Below are 20,516 nucleotides of genomic sequence, written 5' to 3'. Positions count from 1 at the left end.
GTGGCTCCCGTGGTGCAGCTCTTTGATGTGACTGCTTGTGTGGAAGCTGTGGGATTGTCCTCACTCTAGGAAAAAGCAAGGCGACAGTCTGCTGAAACAAGTATTATCAGCCTCTTCCCTAGAACTCAACTGCACGCCCAGCTCAGCACTCCTCTGCAATGGAGCCAAGGGACATGGACAGGACTTTTCTCACTTGATCTGCACATAACTCCACTCCTGGCACCTGCCTTAGCATTCTGAAGTGTGATACACATCTTTGACCCCAGCGCTGTGGGATGGGACAGAAAGATTGGATTCTGGGCTGCAGGAACCTGCTGAATGAAAGGATTCATTCTGCCTGAAGTAGTGGTGACTTACCACCTGATGTAAAAGAGATTAGAAATTGGTTTGGATACAGAACACCTTTTCTGCTTGCGCAGGATAGGTCAATCCATAGACAGGATCTTCTTTGTACAGCTGTGATGTTTCTGAAGAGAAACCTGTGAGTGAATTCCCGGTGTTTCCCTTGCACCTTGCAAATGCTACAGTTTTGGTAAAGATTTCTACCCACTAAAACAGTGATGTTTCTGTGCTTAAAATCCTTAAGAACTTTAATTTTCTATATTGAAAACCATGGCTAAGGCATGCGTAGCTTCTCCTTAGGAGGCGTAAGTAATAGAGGAGACTGTAATTGCTTCCTGGCGATTATCTTGGGGTGCTAATAGTGACATAAATGCTGCTCTATCATAGGGAAGTTCAGTAGTGACCAGCCATCAGTGAAGGACTTCTTTGTTGTCTCTGAGTTGATGGCATCGCACACTTTGGACAATTAAAACTTTGCAGGTAGAGACATGGGACTTTATTCCTTAGTGACAGAGGAAGGGACCTGAGTTTCTTGTTTGAGCAAGGCATTTAATCTGTTTGACTTTAGGTTCTGAAGGCCTGATTACTAAGATACCATTGCAGACCACAGTAGACATTTGAACTTTATCCAGGGTTGTAGCCAGTTCCCAAGGTTCTTATCTTAGCGAAGTCATGTTTTGTGAGACTCTGAAGCAGTTGCGTACGTGAGGTTCTTGTTGTGATGTTTTAGATGCTAAACTGCAGGTGCTATAGGGTGCAAACCAATGTGAATAATACATTAAATTTTGAGCAGGATTTTTTCCACCTCTGCAAATAAATCCTATAATTTGAGGATTTCACTCTTGCCACATCTCTGCTTCACTGCATTGCATAGAATAGGGCTACTGCAAGCACCTGCTTATCAGGTTGTGGTTGCTTCATTGCCAGGAGGAAGCATTATGAAAAGCTGTGTGGTTCCGTGGCCTATATTGGCATGGTGGTGAGGTGTGGTGTAGTTACTTCTTTTAGGAATCACTTCATCTTTCTGTGAATGTCTACATCTGTCATGAAGGAATTACGATTCTCCTCTTTCCCTGTTGTTTTCCTCATACACAGGTGGTTTTTTGGGAAGATTCCCCGAGCGAAGGCTGAAGAGATGTTGGGCAAACAGAGACATGATGGTGCCTTCCTCATCAGGGAGAGTGAGAGTGCTCCTGGGGACTTCTCCCTCTCAGTCAAGTAAGTAATGCCCAGAAGCAGCTGTGTGTGGTAATCAGGCCACCTACTGCTCATATGGACCCATGAGGAAAGGTGAGGTGAGGGCAATGCTGAGGAGTAGGAATAAGCTTCCAGATGCCCTACAGCATTGCTGTTCTTTCAGTGATGCTTATTTAGTCCCTCTCTAAGAGAACAAATATATGTGCTCTGGTTTGTAATGAGTACAGGGGTGACCTGGTGGCATGTTCCTGTCTGGCTCATACAGTTCCAGGCACTATCTGTTGGTCTGGTTTTGAGTCTCATTCCTCCTCCTTACAGCCACAAAGTGCCCGGTGTGTACATATTTTCTCCCATCCTCCTTCATTCTTCTTACACAGTACAAGTTATTACTGTGTAGTACACTTCCAATATGTTTTCATGTCAATGTGGGACATCCTTCGGGGGTATTTGTGTTGTCTGGCACTGGGACATGGAGGCCTCTCTGATCTTTCCCAAGTGCATTCCCCATTGGTAGAGAAACTCACTCTAGTAACAGTGAAGTGAGGAGCAGCTCTCATCCTTGAGTAACCTTGCTAGAAGTACTGGCTATACACCAGTTCTTGCTGGTTAGCCATGGCCCATATAACACTATGCTACCTGTCACTGTAAAATGGAGGTATTAAAAAGGTACATGACTTAATTCAACATGGGTTGGGGGTGGGAGGGTTCTGTCCTTAGCAGTTGATTTTTGCCTTTATATTTTTTTCCCGTAACCCTCCCCTTTGCTTTAGAATCCAAACAATAGAATTTTCTTTAAAATGCTAACAAAGTTTGGTTATTTATGCACAATTCCTAATCTGCTGGTGTCTGTAGCTGTCAGTGATCTGTTTCAATAGGATTACTTCTTTTTCTGGTTATCTTTCACTCAATTTTTGTCCTCCAGTTTATATTTGTCTTGAATACAATCGTCTGAGCTGGAATATTAGAGGTAAATGGCAGCTTCACTCCAAAAAGTACATTCCTTTAAGAAACATGAAGTCAGGCTAGCATGGCTCTGCTGCCTTTAGCTTAGTGTTGCCATCTGGTGGTAATTTCTCAGTTAATTTTGGTGCTCCCTGTTTATTTGATTTGGAAAAGGCTTCTTCCTAAACACTGATCTGCAGGATTTAAACGGTGGGAGGCTCTCAGGCTGAGGAAGGGAGAGCAGAGGCAGTACTTATGTGATGGTTCCTGGTAGCTTTATAGCCAAGCTAACATTACTATGTCAGCCAATGTACAGGAGCAGTGCGCGCCAAGTGGGGAACAGTTGTTGTCTGTTTGCAGTGGTTTAGACTGAAGTAAAAATACCGATGTGCCATTCGTCTGGAAAATCCCAATGGATCTCTTCAGAGTTCCTGTGTATTCAGAATGAAATTGTTGGAAAAGCAGTTTCAACTGAATGGCATCTCTTGTCAGAAAGAATAGTTAACGTCGAACTGAAGTTGTTGCATTACACGTGCAGCATCACCCTTCAAACATGAGGGGGTTTTTGTGGGATCCTTTTGTTTTGCAAAGCAGTTTTTTGCATAAGCCCAAACCAGCTGCCAAAGGAGACAATCCTACTCTCCCTGTGACAGTGTCTTCCCAGGAATTTATCTATAATGGGACTGGAGCTTATGTATTGCGTTATCACACGCACGCAGTGGTGCTGCATGACAGATAGACAGAGACAAGCCCAGGACCACAGCAAGAGTAGCTCAAGCCTAAACTGGCTCGAGTCAGTTGTGAAATTGCTGTGTGAAGAGCTAAACTGAAGCATTTGTACTGTTTGACTTCAGAATGTGGTATTTGAGATTGTGAATTGGAAGGCACCATGGTGCAGCTACTTTAATGTGGCCTTGTCTTTGTACTGCAAAGTCCTCTGTGCACTGTCTTCAGCAGCTCAGGTGACTGCATAAGTACATCAAGAAGTACATGTCCTGGATGCCAGCTTTGTGGCAATGCAGGGTTAAATTAAAAGGTGAAATAGTGCATGTCAGCCAAGATAAAGAGTGTTTTGTGACACCAGAAACCCTTTACAAAAAGACCTGAAGGTTCTGCAAATTCAGAGTAGTTTGAAAAGCTGGTTTTAAACTGAAGTCCTATTACAAGGAAAGCACACGTGAAGCTTGCAGGATTGTTTTCAAGATAAATTCTGTATTTGCAGTCTTATCTCTGATCCCTGATTTCTTTAAAATACAACTGACAAGTGGTTTTCAGACATCTTTTTGCAGATACCAATCGGTATCTGTGTTATCAGCATCACTGACAGTTTCACTGTGACCTTTTTGTTCTAAGCTCTGTGACATCCCAGATTGGTGACTAATAATGTGGTTTTTATGTGTTGTTCAGGTTTGGAAATGATGTGCAGCACTTCAAGGTGCTTAGAGATGGGGCTGGCAAGTATTTCCTCTGGGTGGTGAAGTTCAATTCTTTGAACGAGCTGGTAGATTATCACAGATCCACATCTGTCTCCAGGAACCAGCAAATATTTCTCCGGGACATTGAGCAGGTGCCACAGGTAAGAGAAGTGTCTTCATAGAGCACACGTTTAGACTATTGCAGCCACAGTCTGAAGTGGGATTGCAGCTTAGGGATGGAAAGAAGCTGACTGATGTTTTCATGTCTGTGGAAGTGTAGCCTTTAGATCCTGCAGCCAGAATTATCCTGGCAAATAAGGTGGATGTTTGTGCAAAGCCTACCTGGAACTTCCTAGTGTCCAGTTCAGACAAAGCATTATGGTTGCTGCTTGAACAGTTGGCTTATCTGAATGCTTATGGATACTCTTGCAGAAAGATCATCTTATTCCTGTGAATTAAAAGTGGGTTTACTCCTGGTTTAGGACATAGGAAGACAGGAGAGTTCTGTACTGTAGAACTGTACCACTCCATAGCCAGTGAAGGTCCTGGTCTTCCCTGAAGAGGTGGCTACAGCATATGCAACATCTCCAGCTTTCTGCTTTGGATCTAGCCAGTGTTAAGGCGAAACAAAAACCACTCTTAAGGGCCAGCAGAGCAGCTTGTGGATATCTAGCCCTTTGTTTTGTTCCATTTCCCAGGGCAGTCAGAACATTACGTTGCATGTAACAGGACCTTTTGTCAATTCTGAATATATCCTTTTGCTTCCATGTGCAGCATTCTAGTTCTAGCTTGAGAAAAAAGGGGGTGGAATTCATGCTGCTCACCGAGTGCCACGCACACCCTTTGCCACAGTTGGTCTGAATTAACATCTGGCTCTGCACAGTTGGGTCAGTGATGAACAGATGATGAGCAAACAGCTGGCTGAAAACAACAGCCATGAAGATACCTTTCTAACCTCATGGTTTTAAGGATGCAGGTTTATTTGAAATGAACCATTAGCTGTTGCATAGGAACTGAAGTATTTACTGACCAGGGAGAACACTTTGTGACAGGATTTATTGATAGTGGAGAGTTTTAAGGAAAATCTAAATGCTAACATCCAGCTTTTAGGATAAGCTTTGTGTATCACTGTGGTAGGTAGATCAGTAATATTCACACTGTCAGTTGGTCAGCACAGGATGAATAGAATACTATTGTATTGCAGTACATACAGCTTTACAGTAGGTCACGAAGACTGGAAAACACTAGGAAAACATCTGAGTCATCAGCTATCTTTATTTCTGCTCTTTCACAGAAACCTGACTTTTTCAGAGGTCTTCTGTAGACTATGCCTTCCTCTTTTAGCCTCCTGTTACAGATGTTGTAAGCTGGCTTGCAGGGAAACGGAACAGCCCAAATGTTCACTGTTAACCCTGGTGTAGGTTAAGCTCCTGCCTGAAGGAGCAGGTTTCTCGAGCACTGTGGATGACTCTCACTTTGTGTCTCTCTTCCTTTCCCCTTCCAGCAACCGACATACGTTCAGGCCCTGTTTGATTTCGATCCCCAAGAGGAAGGAGAGCTGGGCTTCCGACGTGGAGACTTTATCCAAGTCCTTGACAATTCTGACCCCAACTGGTGGAAGGGAGCCTGCCACGGACAGACGGGCATGTTTCCACGCAACTACGTGAACCCAGTGAACCGGAACATCTAGAGATAAATATTAGAGATTATTTAAAGAAACAAGAGAAGCAGTAAATACACATACAGAGCCTAACTGCAGCCAGTGACCTAAAATCACGCGGCGATAAAACCCGAGTCACCTTTCAGCGGGAGGTGACCCTCCTTCACTCAGTACGGAACTTCAGGGGCTGGGGGGGGAAGAGTTCAACTTACACACCAAAAGTTATCCTTAAAAAAGAGAGAGAAAACAATGAAAATAACAAATTTCCTCAGCTGCTCCTGGGTTACCCCCTTCCACCCACTCTTCTTGTTTCCCCCCCCTCCCTCTGTCCATCAGTGCATGAAGTTTTAATGCCATATAAAGTCCTAGCCATGCAGTAAAAGGAAAAGGGAGAAACTCTGCTGGTATTTTCTCTCTCTGCAAATGGTCTTCATTTGACATGAAGGGACATGAGAGAAGAACCAAATCCACAGTCCTGCCTTTAAAACAAAGCAAAAATCATCAGTCTCTGCTTTTGCCTTCAACATTCAGCTCTTCTTGCCTGGGAAAGATGAGGTGTTAATCTTAAGTTTTATTGTCTCTTCTCCTTTGGCACTTTCTTCTGAAGCTCAGCAGCTTCCAAGCAGGGGAAGGGAGAAGAGTTGTGTGGCTTTTTGTTCTTTTCTTTGGAGTCACAGAGCTGCTTTGAGAAACTCCAACATACAACTGAGGGTCTGTTCATGCTGTGCTGACAGCGCTTTTGTTGTGTTCTTTCCTTAAAGGTGTACGGTTGAGCACATTCTGTACTTTTTTCCATAGTGCCTTTCCCTTCTTTTCTTTTTTTATTCTTTTTAAGTTAAAAGGACAGTCCAGAACTACTTTTTTTTTTTTTCCCTGCCTATGTGTAAATAAATACTTTTGGGGGAGGGGTGTGAAGGAGGGTGGTTTTATCAATGCACACTTGAGAGGAATCTACAAGCAAGTGATGGAGCTTTAATCTTAAGATTTGTCTTAACTGTTGAACTTCCCTTCTTCCAAGGAAAGTAAATCAAGGCATTCAAGTGGCAACTTGTGCTGCTCAGAGGTGGGGAGCTGCAACCAGGAGCCTCAAAAGAAGTAAGAGAAAGGGGGGGAAGTTATGACCAGGGAAGATGAGGAAGAATATTTTGGGGAGGGGAGGGTTAAGGGGGGGGGGGATTTGAGGAATAATAGTCCTGAGATGTCCTACAAAATGTACATTCCTTTGATGGAAAACTTTATAATGCAGAGAAATCTCAAGAAATAGTGCTTGAAAAGAAAACTTTATGCTCTTAGTGAATGTCTCTACGTGATGCATGTAATCAGCCTGTCTCTTTGGCCTGGATAGGGAATATTTGCAGTCGTGTTGCTCTTGAAATGTGGGGTTGGCATCACTGTTCTCCAGTTTCTCCTCCCTCCTCAGGTCAGTGTTACTGTTGAAGTAGCTCCCATCCCACCCCTCTCCCCATTCACAGCAGGCTGTGTGATGACTGTAACCCCCACCCTGCACCAGAATGGTGTTTTCTGGGGCCATTTGCTCCTCCACCAGAGCAGTGTGACATTAAATTGGAGAGAAAGGAAAGCAACGGAGCCCCACTGCTCTCTGTGCCAATCTTCAGTTGCATTACTTTTCCTTTGGATGGCCTTTTTGGCTCCCTTCACCCCACCAACGAATCCAAACCCTGCAGCAGAGATCTCCTCCTGCCCTGCCTGAGCATGGGCAATCTTGAGTTGGAGGGTGCCTTTTTTTGTACTAAGTGTTACAGACGTTTTCTTCCTGACATGGACTCTGCCTTACACTTCATTTTCCAGCAGATGAAAGAGAGAGCTATCCTGTAGAGTTATTACTTTCTCCCCCTCTCCTTGCTAGCTGTCACTCACTTTCTTCCTTCTTTGTAAAGTGATTGGAAAAGGAATCTATGGCATTCTACACCTGGACCATTTGATTGTTTCCTTATTTTGGAATTGGTGTATATCATGCAGCCTTGCAGACATATGTCTTGTGTGTGTATATATATTAAAAGAAAAAAAAAATCAGTGTTTAAATGAAAAAAAAAAAAAGGCCTATGTACTTAATCCTTTAACTCTGCAGCAGCATTTGGTAGATAGTAATTAACTGTGAATAATAAATATACATTGAATTCTTCACTTGAGCATCTGTCTTATTTCAGTTCACTGACCAAAATAACAATTGATGGAGCTAATGTATACGTTATATCCTATAGGATACTGAATTGCTGTGGGAAGAGGCTGTAAGGTGTGTTCTGGCCTGAAGTACACAGCTTCTGGAGCATTGTATTTTGGTCTCGGCATGCGTGGCTGAATTCATTCCTCTTTCAAGCTGTGTCAGCGCAGAGCTATGTCACTTGGCATGTGGCATTATGAACAGTGAGGAGGGGGGAAAAGTGAGGCACTGGCAAAGGGTGCCCAGAGAAGCTGTGGCTGCCCCATCCCTGGCAGTGTTCAAGGCCAGGTTGGACACAGGGGCTTGGAGCAAGCTGCTCTAGTGGAAGGTGTCCGGGGTTGGAACTGGGTGAGCTTTGAGGTCCCTTCAACCCAAACCAGTCTGTGATGATTTGAATGATGATGTTGGTGCAAGGACCAAAGACCGTGCATCAGCTGAGTGGGTGGGCAGCACTGCAGTATTTCCCCGCTTGCTTTTCTCTACTCTTTTTACCCAACAGCTGGAGTGCTTTGCGGTACAGACTGCACTGTTGTAAGGAGACACACCAGCTGTCTCTGGAGACCTTGCTGAGGGGATGATGGGCACACAACATTGCCATCGCTCAGACCACTCATGAGCTTTTGCCCTGCTCCATCAGTGCCTTGCAGGTCCTTTTCCCTTTGTTGCTGAAGGAGAAGTGCCCGGGTGTGTGACACGGTGTGCGGCAGCACTGCACGGTCAGCCTCTGCTCATGGGCTGAGTGCTGGTCCATTTTGCAGTCTAATACACACTAGGAAAAGGCCCATTTGGGGGTTTGCCTTGGTTTTGAACAGTTGCTTTTAGTTATTATGCTCAAATCCAAGTATAGTCAAGGAGTTTGTGGTGGAAATGCCTGGATTTTGTTATCCGAAGTTTATTTTTCAGTCAAGTCAATACAGAAATGATGTGGTTTGGAGCTCTGGGTTTTCTTCTAAGGCTGCAGCAGGACAGGGTGGATCAGAACCGTGCTGTTTATAGCTTGGTACCTACTGAAAAGTGTGGAAACCCTTTCTTCCCTTCCACTTTAACGAGGGAAGGAAAACACTTGCTCCTATACGTGACTGTGTACCAAGGCTATAACCGCGCAGGAAGAACCATCAGGAACAAGGCCTGCCTTGTCTCCATGATGTCCTCCCTTCCCACCAGGCACCGTGCTGCAGGAACCGCCTAAATCCCGGTTCATCCCAATGCCATCCGCCCGTCCTTGGGGGCGCGGGGCCGTGCCCCGAACCGCCGCCCGCCATTTTACCACCGCTGGACTACACGTCCCAGCACCCCCCGCGGCGCGCAGGCGCAGTGCGGCGCCGGGCGGCTGAGGCGGGCCTTGGGCTGAGGGCGGGCTGCGGCCGGGGGCCCTGCACGGGGTTGGGGTTCGGCTCCGTGCTCCCCTCCGGTGCGTGCCGCGGGGCTCAGCGTGTGCCCAGGGGGAGCGGTGTGGGGTTCGGGGGGCTGTGTGAGGGGGTGAGGCTGTGGGACGGAGCCTGTCCGGGGCGGGCTCACCAAAGCCCCTGTTCTCCCGGGCAGGCTGCGGGGGCTCCAGGCAGGCATGGTCGGCTATGACCCCGGCTCCAGCTGCGTCTCCACGGCGGAAGCGGCTGCAGCAGGGTCAGCGTCTGGCTTCGTCACCCGGCTCCTTATCAGTCCCTTGGATGTCATCAAGATCCGGTTCCAGGTAGGGTCCTCACGGCGTGCTCGGGGTGAAGGAGCCCCTTACAGGGCATGGCCTGGGCGAATAGGTCACTTGGGCACCCAGAGAGTGCTAACGCTGCTCCTCGGCCCTCACCTCATGGTGTACAGGTTATGCAAGGTAGCAGGGCTATCCCGTGTCCACTACTATTTATATAACTGAACTGGAGTGTTTGAATGGGACCTTGTGGCTTTTATAGTTTGTTTTCTTTCTCTGTCTTTATGAGTGAATCATCTTCGCTATCTAACTGGATTTCACCATCCTCCCTACTGATTATCTTGTGTTGCACGTGTGGCTTTATTCTTTTAGAGCCCTACATAAACAACATCCCAGTCACCTCTAGGTGTGAGTCCATGGGAGGGCATTGCTTGGCTCTCAGGGCTGTGAATTCCCAAAGGCAATGCTGGAACTTGTTGAGACCTGGTGTGGAATTAGAGCAAACCTTCTCTGTGTTCTCCTCCAGCTTCAGATCGAGCAGCTCTCCTCCAAAAACCCAGGGGCGAAGTACCACAGCATCCTGCAGGCTGCACGCCGCATCTTCCAGGAAGAGGGCTTGGTCGCCTTCTGGAAGGGCCATGTTCCTGCTCAGCTGCTTTCCGTTGGCTACGGAGCTGTTCAGGTGAGGTGACCAGCCATCCCCTGGGCCCAGTGCACATACATAGGACTTGACTTTGCTCCTCTTCAGGCTGGATGCATGCACGTGACACAGGCAGCTCCAGAGTTGCACTGTACTGATGTAAAGATGTGCAACTGTATCTTGCTGATGGATAATTCGCAGCCCAGAAAGCCAACCATATCCTGGGCTGTATCAAAAGGAGCATGACCAGCAGGTCGAAGGAGGTGATCCTGCCCCTTTACTCTGCTCTTGTGAGGCCTCACCGTGAGTATTGTGTGCAGTTCTGGTGTCCTCAACATAAAAAGGACATGGAACTGTTGGAACAAGCCCAGAGAAGGGCCACAAGGATGATCAGGGGCTGGAGCACCTCCCATATGAAGACAGGCTGAGAAAGTTGGGGCTGTTCAGCCTGGAGAAGAGAAGGCTGCGTGGAGACCTCAGAGCAGCTTCCAGTATCTGAAGGGGCCCTATAGGGATGCTGGGGAGGGACTCTTCATTAGGGACTGTAGTGACAGGACAAGGGGTAATGGGTTAAAACTTAACCAGGGGAAGTTTAGATTGGATATAAGGAGGAAATTCTTTTCTGTGAGGGTGGTGAGGCACTGGAATGGGTTGCCCAGGGAGGTTGTGAATGCTCCATCCCTGGCAGTGTTCAAGACCAGGTTGGACGAAGCCTTGGGTGAGATGGCTTAGTGTGAGGTGTCCCTGCCCACGGTAGGGGGTTTGGAACTGGATGATCTTAAGCTCCTTTCCAACCCCAACTATTCTATGATTCTAATTCCTGAGCTTGTTGAAGCTGGAGCACGGATAGAGCAGACCGAGTTCTGTCTGTATCTGCTGTCACAGATAACCCCATTTGTTCCTGACACTTGGCTTACCCATTCATGTTCCAAACCTGTGTAGTGGTTTTGCTTTTGTTCATGTGTCCCTAACAGCTTGTAAGGAAGACATTAGGCTGCTGATGATGTTTTAAACCGCATTGTTATGCTTCATTTGTAACTACTAACAGCACGTTTTGTGAGCAGTGGTTGAAAGAGGAATGCACGGTGTGTCTGTAATATAACAAACACTTTAGGATACGCAGAGCACTGAAATGAGGTTTTTCACAGTACGAACTGCAAGACTTAGCACAAATGTCAGAGCACAGACTGTGCTGAGCATTCCCTGGGCTGCTGAGTGGTTTTTACACCTGATTCTTTGAGCACACACATGCTCAGCTGCAAGTTGGGAAGGACTTTTGAAGGACACAGGGAGAAGGTGGTTACAGGCGGTGGGTGGAGCTATCCGGGTGAAATGAGAGAGGAGTGGGAGATCCATGTCACCGATAAGCATTGACTCCTTGACCTGTGTGTGCTTGTTCCTGCCAGTTCATGGTGTTCGAGAACATGACGCAGCTGGCACACAACGTCACCTCCTACGGCGCCCGCGACTCCTTGGTGCACTTCACCTGCGGTGGGCTGTCTGCCTGCACAGCCACTGTGGCAGTGCAGCCTCTTGACACGCTACGCACCCGCTTAGCTGCTCAGGGTGAGCCTAAGGTATGGCTTAGGGATCTGTGTGTGTTTGGGATTATCTTCCATAGCAGTAGCAATATTCCATGTGTGGGAAAATAGGAGGTTTGAAAAGTACATAACGGCCCCGGGGGTTAGCATAAAGAAGCCGGTGCTGTTATTGGGCAGTGTCTGTACTGTTGCCAAGTTATCCTCTGTGCTGTTGACAAAGGTTTCTTAATTATGTTTTGCTGCTCCTGATTTGTGTTTGACTCCTCACAGATGATCCAGAAAGGAGAAACTGTCCTTGCCAGGATAAGTCCATTTTCATCTGCCCTGTTGGCCATTTATAAATACACTCCTCTGTCTGTTGAACATTGTGGTTTTAAACTTTCTACTTGCACAGAGTCGTGTTTAGATAATGATGGGGATGAGACCTGAAACCAGTCACCTTTCACTTGTATTTCGTGTTCTTGTTTATGCAAGAATTGGTCTCCATGCTAATTAGATCTGTAATAACTAGATTTATATGTGTTTGTATCAGAGCCATTAGCCTGCAGTAGACTCACAATACATATTACATGAATTCTGTTGCAGGAGCAAGCAGAGCTGTTAAGAGAAAAATAATCTTGTCTTTGAGGCAAGTGGTCTCTGGCCTCAGCTCTGTGCCTTGTTTCTTCCCCTCAGCACAACTTGCATGTGGGATACAGTGTCAGCCCAGTGCAAAGCTAAGGATCATTAAGTTAGTCTCTGGTAGCCCAGAGGCAGGTTTAGGTTGTCAGCTTATGAGAGTCATAGGGCTGAGCTGAAAATACTGTGTGATGTGCAAAATCACTTTGTTCATTGCTTTGTGCTGAAAGTCAGATGTATTTTGGGCACTGGGAAATAACCTGCCCCTTGGTTTGTTGTTTTAAGCCTTTTCCATCAGAGAATCAGCCTCTTCTTTCTTGCCTAGATCTACCAAAACCTTCGCCACGCAGTGGTCACGATGTACCAGACAGAGGGACCTCGGACATTCTATAGAGGTTTGACCCCCACAATCATTGCTGTCTTCCCAAATGCTGGTCTCCAGTTCTCCTTCTACAACATCCTGCAACAGGTTTCTGAATGGGTGATTCCAGCTGAAGGAAAGAAAGGAGGTAGGCACCTGGGACAGTGATGTCTGATGATGGGGGAGAGAAAGGATGAATGCTACTTTGGGAGACTGACATAAGCTCAGTTTTCTGTCCTGTCAACCTTTTCAATGTAAAATTGCCTCAATTGCCCATCTCTCATTCTTACCCCTGCACAGATAGTGCAAAAGTAAGTGCAGTGAAGTTTACAGACAGTTTACAGTGAAGTTTACAGACAGCTCCTGTTATGGAATAAGCATGATGGAAATGTGGATGGATGGGAAAGTGATGTGTCACAGACTCGAATACTCCTTCTCGAGCTGTGTCACATTACTGATCCCATGGGAAGACAGTAACGTGTCTGTTCCATTAGTTTCTATTCAATTCCTCCGTTCCTTTAGTGCTATGGGGGTGGGACTCTTGGATTTCCTCAGGAAATCTGCCTGAGTTTCCAGTCCAGCTGTTCCAGAAGAGGATTCGTTCAGCCTCATTTAAAACTGCCAAGCTCTTGACCTGATATTTTTATGATGCTTCCTAGCTCCCTTATAAGAGAATCTCATCCTGATGCAGCCTTTCACCTTGACAGTTTTAGGTACTGGTGCCTCCTTGGGAAAGAGTGTATGCAGGATCAGCATGTTCTTATTCCTGGATGGAATTTCTTCAGTAGAGGATCTAGACTTTCCAAGATCATGTCTGCATGTTTAGTTTTAGATGGCAGAGGCTGATGGTGATTGTGTGCTGGGAACTTAGGTTTGTCAGGAAGAAGTCTAATGCCCCAAAACTCACTTCTCACAAGCCTCTGAACTCATCAGGCAATGCCAGCTTGTGACTTAATCCAGTCCAGAATAAGTCAGAGCAGTCAGGACTGCAAGATTTCCAGTGACTGGGCTTTTACTGGGGCAGGAAAGCTCCATCCACTAGTGGCAGGTTCTCTGGTGACTGGGGTTTTTTGTGTTAAGCCACTTGGCAGAGCAGAGCAAGATGAGTGCAATGAACCAAGATGAGCTGTTACACTCTGGCCCCAGAAGACATTGCAGGCCAGATGTAGAGATGTAGATTGAGGTTCTGTGGCCCACAAAAAGGGCCTTTTTGACCTTCTTGTGCAAAGAGATCTTTAACTGAAGTCTCATGATCTTTAATGCAAACTCCCTGCTAATCCTCTTTTCCCCTCCTGTCTCCCCTTTCTGCTTCTCAGGCAACGTTAAAAACCTTGTTTGTGGCAGCTGTGCTGGAATCATCAGCAAAACCCTCACTTACCCCTTCGACTTGTTCAAGAAGCGACTGCAAGTGCGTGGCTTTGAGCAGGCCCGGGCAGCCTTTGGGCAGGTGAAAAATGTAGGAATTCCCTGATTTTTAAGAGTATGGATTTGTGAGATAATCCAGGGCCAGCCCACCAATGATGATTCGCCAGTGGTACCTCTTGTGTTCGTATTTGGGTTAGGAGTTCCTCGTGAACTTGCTCTTGCCCATCTCCGTCTGTTGGTTGTCTTGAAGCTGGGGATCATTGAAGCAGGAAACGGGGTTGGTATACTTAGTTTCTAGTTGCAGCTTGGTAATTCTGATTCAGGACTGCATTCCTAGCAGAGGATGACACTGGCTTTATGCTGGGATCACCTGGCTGTCAGGATCCTCTTCTGCAGTTAATATTTTGACACAAGGAATAGGCACCAAGTGTTCAGCATATGTCTTATGTACCAGAACATCCTGAAATTCAAAGGACATTAAATACCTCTGGTGTTCTTTACCACCTTCCTCTGTGCTCTGTTTGTCTTACAGTGTATTTCACTTTGAAATAATGCTGTAAGACAAATACAGATCCTTCAAGTAACTCTCTCTTTCTTCACATGACATGTGGAAAATGTCTTTTTTTCCTTCAAATTCCTTGGATCTGAGAAGCAGATCAGTCTGTACCGCAAGAAACTCAGAGATAAGAACTTGAAGTCTTAACCCATTGCATTGGATGCTTTTCCAGTAAGGTTCAGAAGTTGTTCTTAGCGCTGATGTGTCACAAGATGTTAAAACTTCCCTGGGACACGATGACATGCGGATGGCTATTTTTGAGGCTTGTGTTTTCTTTCTGTCAGGAAACTGGAAAAGTCCCGTTTTAGAGAGTGAAGGAGATGGAAAACAGCAGCACAACCTGAAATAACCACTGCATAAACTTGTACCATGAATAATACTTGTGGTTGCAGCATGAAGATTTTAGGGGCACTCAATTAGAATGATCTGCATAAGTCATTGCTGATGCAAAACACATGGCTTTCTTCCACCCCACTTGCTACGGACTGGCTCTCAAATCATTTCATTATAATAGCCAGAAAGGCATTTCATTATAATAGCAGAAAAACATCCCATTTTTGTGGGATATTTGGGGATCTCGGTGTTCTTTTCCAGGTAAAGTTGTCCTGGAGTTTCCTTATTTAACCCTTTTGCCATCTCTCTCCCAGGTGCGGGTGTACAGCGGTCTCCTGGACTGCATAAGGCAGATCATGCGAGAGGAGGGCCCGGGTGGATTCTTTAAGGGCCTCTCACCCAGCTTGCTGAAGGCTGCTGTCTCTACTGGCCTTACCTTCTTCTGGTATGAGCTGTTCTGCAGCCTCCTGTGCTCCCTGAAGACTGCCGATAGCATTGCAAGGAAGGAACGCTGAAAGGGTCATGTCTGTGGCTACCTGAGGCCCTCCTAGAGGAGGGGAAACTGATGGGCTTTGCTCTGTCATGAGCACGTTGGGAATGTCAGAGTTCCCAGAGCTCCATCAGCCTGTAGGAAATCACCTCCTGGGACCAAGCAGAAGGAGAAGGCAGCTGCAGTTCTGCTGAAGACACTGAACTGCTTTGCTGGAAGCTGTTCAACTGAGCACTTTTTTCCTCTGTTTCCTCTAATATCAGCACGCATTTAGTGGAGAGAGGGGGGAACCAAAGCAGAAAACTACCTGCTGTAAAGAGGCACCTGCTGAAGCGGGTGTATTCCTGTGCTTGCCCTGGATCACAAATTGGGATCCTGGTGTAGCTGGTGCTGCTTATCCAACCTAACACCACTTCCTATGGCTACATCCGCACAGCTGTGTTTCCTTGCTCTCTGGACTGCTGTTTGCACTGTGTTCTTTCCTTGGTGTAGCACAGGCAGCTCTGCTGCTGTTGTGAAGTCAACTCAAACCTCCTTAGTGTCACAGAACCTCAGTTTTCCTTTTCTTTGCTGCCAGCTGCTGCTTCTTGCTTACCACTTGAATCAGCCACCTGAAACACAGCATTTTCTGGTGGATCACACCCAGACTTGCTCTTTTAACTCTGATGAGCTTGATTGTATCCAAAGTGCCCATTTCTCTTCTTGCACGTCTTACCACACATCGCTTGGGGTTCTGCATTGCCTCAGTCACACTTTTGCAATTCAATCTGCAGATTAAGAACCCCTCTCTAAGGGAATTCAACGCACAAGCCCTATTCTTTAGGGTTCTTTGCTTCAATGCAGTGAGTAACCAAATGCTGTGTAGAGTTCTAGAAATATTTAAGTGGGAATAATGAAGGAAAAGTCCTGTGGAAACTAGTAAATACCTATTATTATTATTATTATTTATTTAATACCACCTTTGAATGTTTCCAGCAAGTGTATCTGCTGAAAACCTTTCTGAATCTCACTCCTCCTGTGGTGCTAATAGCTGAAAGTGTTTTGACAAGCTAAGCTGAAGTGAAAGGACTGAGCATCAGATGGAAATTGCTTGGCTCAGAATGGTGTTTGACAAGGAAAGGGTGATGGAATTAGAGCTTGGGAAGTGATGTTCTGCAGTTTCAGAGGTTTTAGGGATGCTTTGAAAACCCAACAAAACAACGACCCAGCAGCTCTGATTTACGTAACAGGGAAAAGAGGGAAATTGCTTTCTTCCTCCTCTTTCACTGTTTTTCCAGGCTGAGCAGGGTGTGGTTGGACCAGTTATGGAATGCAGACTCTGAGGAAGAGCTGCTGTGATACAAAAGCCTGTCAGTCATCTGGTGAGTGGTGGATGGGGCAGAGCACTGCTGTTATTTAGAGGATGGTTTGATAGCTCTTCTCTTCATGCAGAGCTTCCCATGGCTCTTTTGCAGTATCCAGGGTGTTAATCCTAGATGTTGGCCACATTCCAACGTGACCAGTTCCATTCTTCTGATGCAACTTCTGGCAATTTTGAGCATATCAGCATTGCTCCCTTATCCTGTGCTATTGTGAGAGGCTGGTTCTGAAGAGCAGCTGTTTCACTGGTATCTGAGGTAGCCAGAGAGATTCCTTGCAAGCCCAGGCCAAATAACTTGGTGTCTGCTGTGGTTTGAGATGTTGGAGTGTGAAGTGGCTGTTTGCAGGTGACTTTGAGAACTGTTTAAATTTAAATCCACTGAGCAGTGGTGGTGGCAGGCAGGAGGCTCATACAGGAGCCTTAAAGAGGGAGTATTAGCTGCATGTACTCCAAAAATGCGTAGTTTTGCTTATTGGAGATAGTACAAAGAATGTGGAGTAAAGTGTCTCAAAGTGCCTCAATCTGAGTGGCATTTTCCTGTGTTATTTAAGCTGAGATTCCCCCCAAATCTTAACTATATTTTGCCTTTGTTTCTTGTTCATCTCTTGTTCTTGGAAAGACATCACAGCCAGTGATGGACTTACCCTCATGCCATCCTTCCAATGAGAGAAACATCTCATTGTGAAGCAGAGTCAGACAGGCTGGGATTGTTACTGGCTTTTGGCTGCTGGTACAGAGGAATGCTGTCATGGGTAGCAGGGACAGGACTGGCCACAGCAGGTTTCTGTGCTCTCTTAGGCTCCCATAGGAAATCAGGCCTCATCCATCCTGTGTAAACCTTACAAGACTCTTTTGTTTTTCACTTTATATCAAAGAGCTGCTGTTAAACTGCACAAAATAGGGGGAAACTGGTGAGGACTCGGCAGTGGGAATTGCAGCCTCTGGAAGGGGGGGGGGAGTTGCTTTGGTTGTCATAGGGGTAAAGAATAAAGAAGACTGCGGAGACAGTGCTCCTTGAGTGTTCTGTGGAGCTTAAGGTGATGCAGCTCTAGGGGCATGTAACTTGGCTGCTGTGCATGGAGAGCAGCAGTGGAGGGTGCAGAGGAGCTTTTCCTTCTGGGATAGATTTTTCCTCCACTGCATTAAATACACTTGCTTCCATCCAACAGATGGCAAAGGTGGAGTTGAAGCTGCCAGTCTGTGGAAGAGACACTCCTGGTCAGGAGCTTCAGCACACAGCCTGGTTTGTTGTTTTCTCTTTGGGAATGACTGATTTAGCACTAGGAGGACAGGTCTTACTTGTGATGCTGATTGAAGCCATTTCCTTGAATTTGAGGAGCAGGAGATAGGAGAGATCTGCAGTCACCTTGTTCTCTGTTATGGGGGACAGATCTGCTCTCAGATACTCCACAGGGTGAGTGACTTGCTGTCAATCTGTGCCAGGTTTTTCCCATTGGGATGGCTGGGATTTCCCTCTGATGTCATCCTTTCAGGGGGATCTGCGTTGCCTGTGATTGTGTTAGCTTTCTAATAGTGCCTTACACCATCAGAACATCCAAAAGGACTTCAGCAGGGAAGGCCCAGCTGTGCTGTGGTTGTTGCTCTTAGCTGGCCTCAGGCAGGAGGACGCAGACGCACAAGTTCTGTGATGGACACAGTGTCCTCCAACAGTGAGTCCTGGGACACTGTTCTTGGAATGCTCCTCCAGAGGGTGGTTTGTGAAAAGAAATGGATGTTTGACAGTCAGGCTTGGAATAGATAGTTCTTAGTTTGGGTTTAAGTTTCTCATGTGATGTAGTTGGATTTTCTGAGGTGTTTTGTTGTGTTTCCTGAGTGGATCTGTTGCAGCTGCTGTTGGAAGGTGTCCGAGCACAATGTGTGCTACCTTTGAGGCAAGGTACAGTAAATACTTTGTTATGCTCCCGTCTGGCTACAGTTCCTTTATTCCTTCCCTCCTGAATATTCGGGTGGATCCCATGGGATCGCTGTGCCCCCCTCCTGCCCTGGTGGAGGACAGCCAGGCCATGGTGCGGGGCAGTAGGAAGGTGTGGTTTTCCTTCCCCATCACTGGCTCCTGGGAGCCATCCCATCCCCTCTGTGATAATGGGGTGATGCTTTGGGTATAGCTGCACCCAGGGGGATCAGTGGAGTGGGATCTCCAGCCCAGTCCCACCTCTGTGCCCCAGAGGGTCAAGCGGAAGCTCATGGGTGGGAGCCCCACACCGTGGTGGATGAGTCCTGGCTTGGTCTGTACCGAGCCGGAAAGTTCCCAAACCACTCATTCTGGTTTCCTGAGCTGTTCCTGGCTGCTCTGCTCCTGTCTAAGTGCTGCCGAGCCTTCCCCTTGAGGAGGTGACACAGTTGGGAGTGAAGCGATGAGGATGCTCCCGTTGCAGTGAGTTGCTTTAAAGCCTCTCCCCTCATATTTTCCCCATGTGTTTTTCCACAGCCGGGGGGAGCGGACTGACCGCGGCTCGCAGCGGGACAGCGGCGGGGGCCTGGGCGGTGCTCCCGACGTGGGACCGGGACACACCGGGAAGTGCGGCCGGGGGAGAGCCGCGGTGCCCCGGAGCTCGCAGGCGGTGGCGCTGCGGCGGCGGCCGCGTCTCGCCCGGCCCGGCCCGGCCCGGCCCTCCCCCGGCTCGGGCGAGGAAATGACCTAAGAGGAAACCGGGGCCGCGGCGGGGCCCGGGGCGCTCCCGCGATGCGCCCGCGGCCGGAGGAGCCAGCGGGGCGGCCCGGCAGGTCGGTGGCGCTGGGCACGGCTCCCCCCGCCCTGCCCTGGTCGCGGGGCTGGGGCGAGGCGGCGGCGGGGGGTACCCGGGCACAGAGGGGTCCCGGTGCTGCGGGCTCCATCGGTGGGGATGGGACGGGGGTCCCCGAGGTGGTTGTGCCCTTCGGAGGAGACTTCGCTGCTCTTCGCCCTCTGCTTGTGGTGGCCGCGGCACGTCCTGCCCTTCCCACCGGGATTGACGCGCTGCGATGCAGCCGGTCGAGGACACCAACCCCAACCACACAAGTCCCCAGGATAGCTCGTCTAGTGGGGACCACTGGAGTAGTTGGTACCCGCGGGTGATGCTGTGCCTGGAGTCACCCACTGCCACCAGCCCTTCACACACGGTGGTCCTGGCTGGTTTTCACTCGGGGCAGGGTTGTTTGGCACAGCAGCTCCAAGCAGCCTTGCCCATCCCCGGGGAGCTGCGGGGATGCTGGGAGCGGCGCTGGGCGGTGGTGACAGACGCTGCCGGACGGGCTCGGGCGCTTCAGCTTCGCTGTGTGCGGCGCTGAGCTGTCGCCAGGTTCCTTCAGCACAGCGATGCTGCTGCTGCTGCTGCTGGGACCCGGGGCTGGAGAGGCCGGATGGAAGGTGTTTGTCACCCAGCCATGGCACGGAGGGCACAGAGCTGCTTGTGAATCCATCTGGGAAAGAGACTTCAGTGCTGGTCCCGCAGGTAACCCTGTGTAGGTGGCAGCTTTGGCTGTGGGAGCAGTGTTGGCTGTTGTCACCCCATGGGGCAGGAGGGGAGGGCAGAGCCTCTACCCACTGCTCTCTGCTCCGAGGTACTGTGTCTATGTGCCCCATGCTTCCAAAGGGCGATGGGCTCTTTGGCTTTAATCCCTGTCAGGACCTATTTGCAGTGAGGGATGAGTAACAGCAAAGGAATTTCAAGCTGGCAAAACCCATTTGGCTTAGTGCCCTCTCCATGTGTGTGCTGTGGGTCTGGCCAGCCCAGCAGTTTGTGTTGAGCAGCTCATCTTGTATGTGTGTGTGTGTGTGTTAGAGAAGCCCTTCCTCTCTGTGCCATAACTCTGTGCTGTCTTTAGTGTATCACAAAGCAGCAGCAAATTAATCTGGAGGCTCTTTAGGAGCA

The 20,516-nt window shown here is 48.0% G+C and overlaps 2 protein-coding genes across 3 annotated transcripts in view; both read left to right on the top strand.

The window, feature by feature from the left end:
* Window positions 1-7,701, top strand: part of GRB2 (growth factor receptor bound protein 2) — a 58,280-nt gene extending 50,579 nt beyond the window's left edge. For both annotated transcript variants that reach the window (XM_057401386.1, XM_057401387.1), the window contains 3 exons: window positions 1,438-1,560; window positions 3,889-4,057; window positions 5,401-7,701. In XM_057401386.1, coding sequence (XP_057257369.1) covers window positions 1,438-1,560; window positions 3,889-4,057; window positions 5,401-5,586 — 478 coding nt within the window. In that variant the 3' untranslated portion in view covers window positions 5,587-7,701. The remainder of the gene's footprint in view (window positions 1-1,437; window positions 1,561-3,888; window positions 4,058-5,400) is intronic.
* Window positions 7,702-9,292: 1,591 nt separating this feature from the next.
* SLC25A19 (solute carrier family 25 member 19) lies at window positions 9,293-16,184 on the top strand. The gene is made up of 6 exons (XM_057401381.1): window positions 9,293-9,428; window positions 9,907-10,062; window positions 11,427-11,597; window positions 12,505-12,688; window positions 13,857-13,987; window positions 15,109-16,184. Exons 1-6 carry the CDS (start codon window positions 9,303-9,305, stop codon window positions 15,307-15,309), a joined length of 969 nt encoding a protein of 322 aa, XP_057257364.1. The 5' UTR covers window positions 9,293-9,302; the 3' UTR covers window positions 15,310-16,184.
* Window positions 16,185-20,516: the final 4,332 nt, after the last annotated feature.

This window comes from Pezoporus wallicus, unplaced genomic scaffold, assembly GCF_028554395.1.
Source record: "Pezoporus wallicus isolate ANWC-B61680 ecotype Strahan unplaced genomic scaffold, APGP_CSIRO_Pwel_v1 contig_8702, whole genome shotgun sequence".
Taxonomy (NCBI): Eukaryota; Metazoa; Chordata; class Aves; order Psittaciformes; family Psittacidae; genus Pezoporus; species Pezoporus wallicus.
The sequence above is the reverse complement of the archived record's forward strand: the minus strand, read 5'-3'. Positions and strand labels throughout refer to the sequence as shown.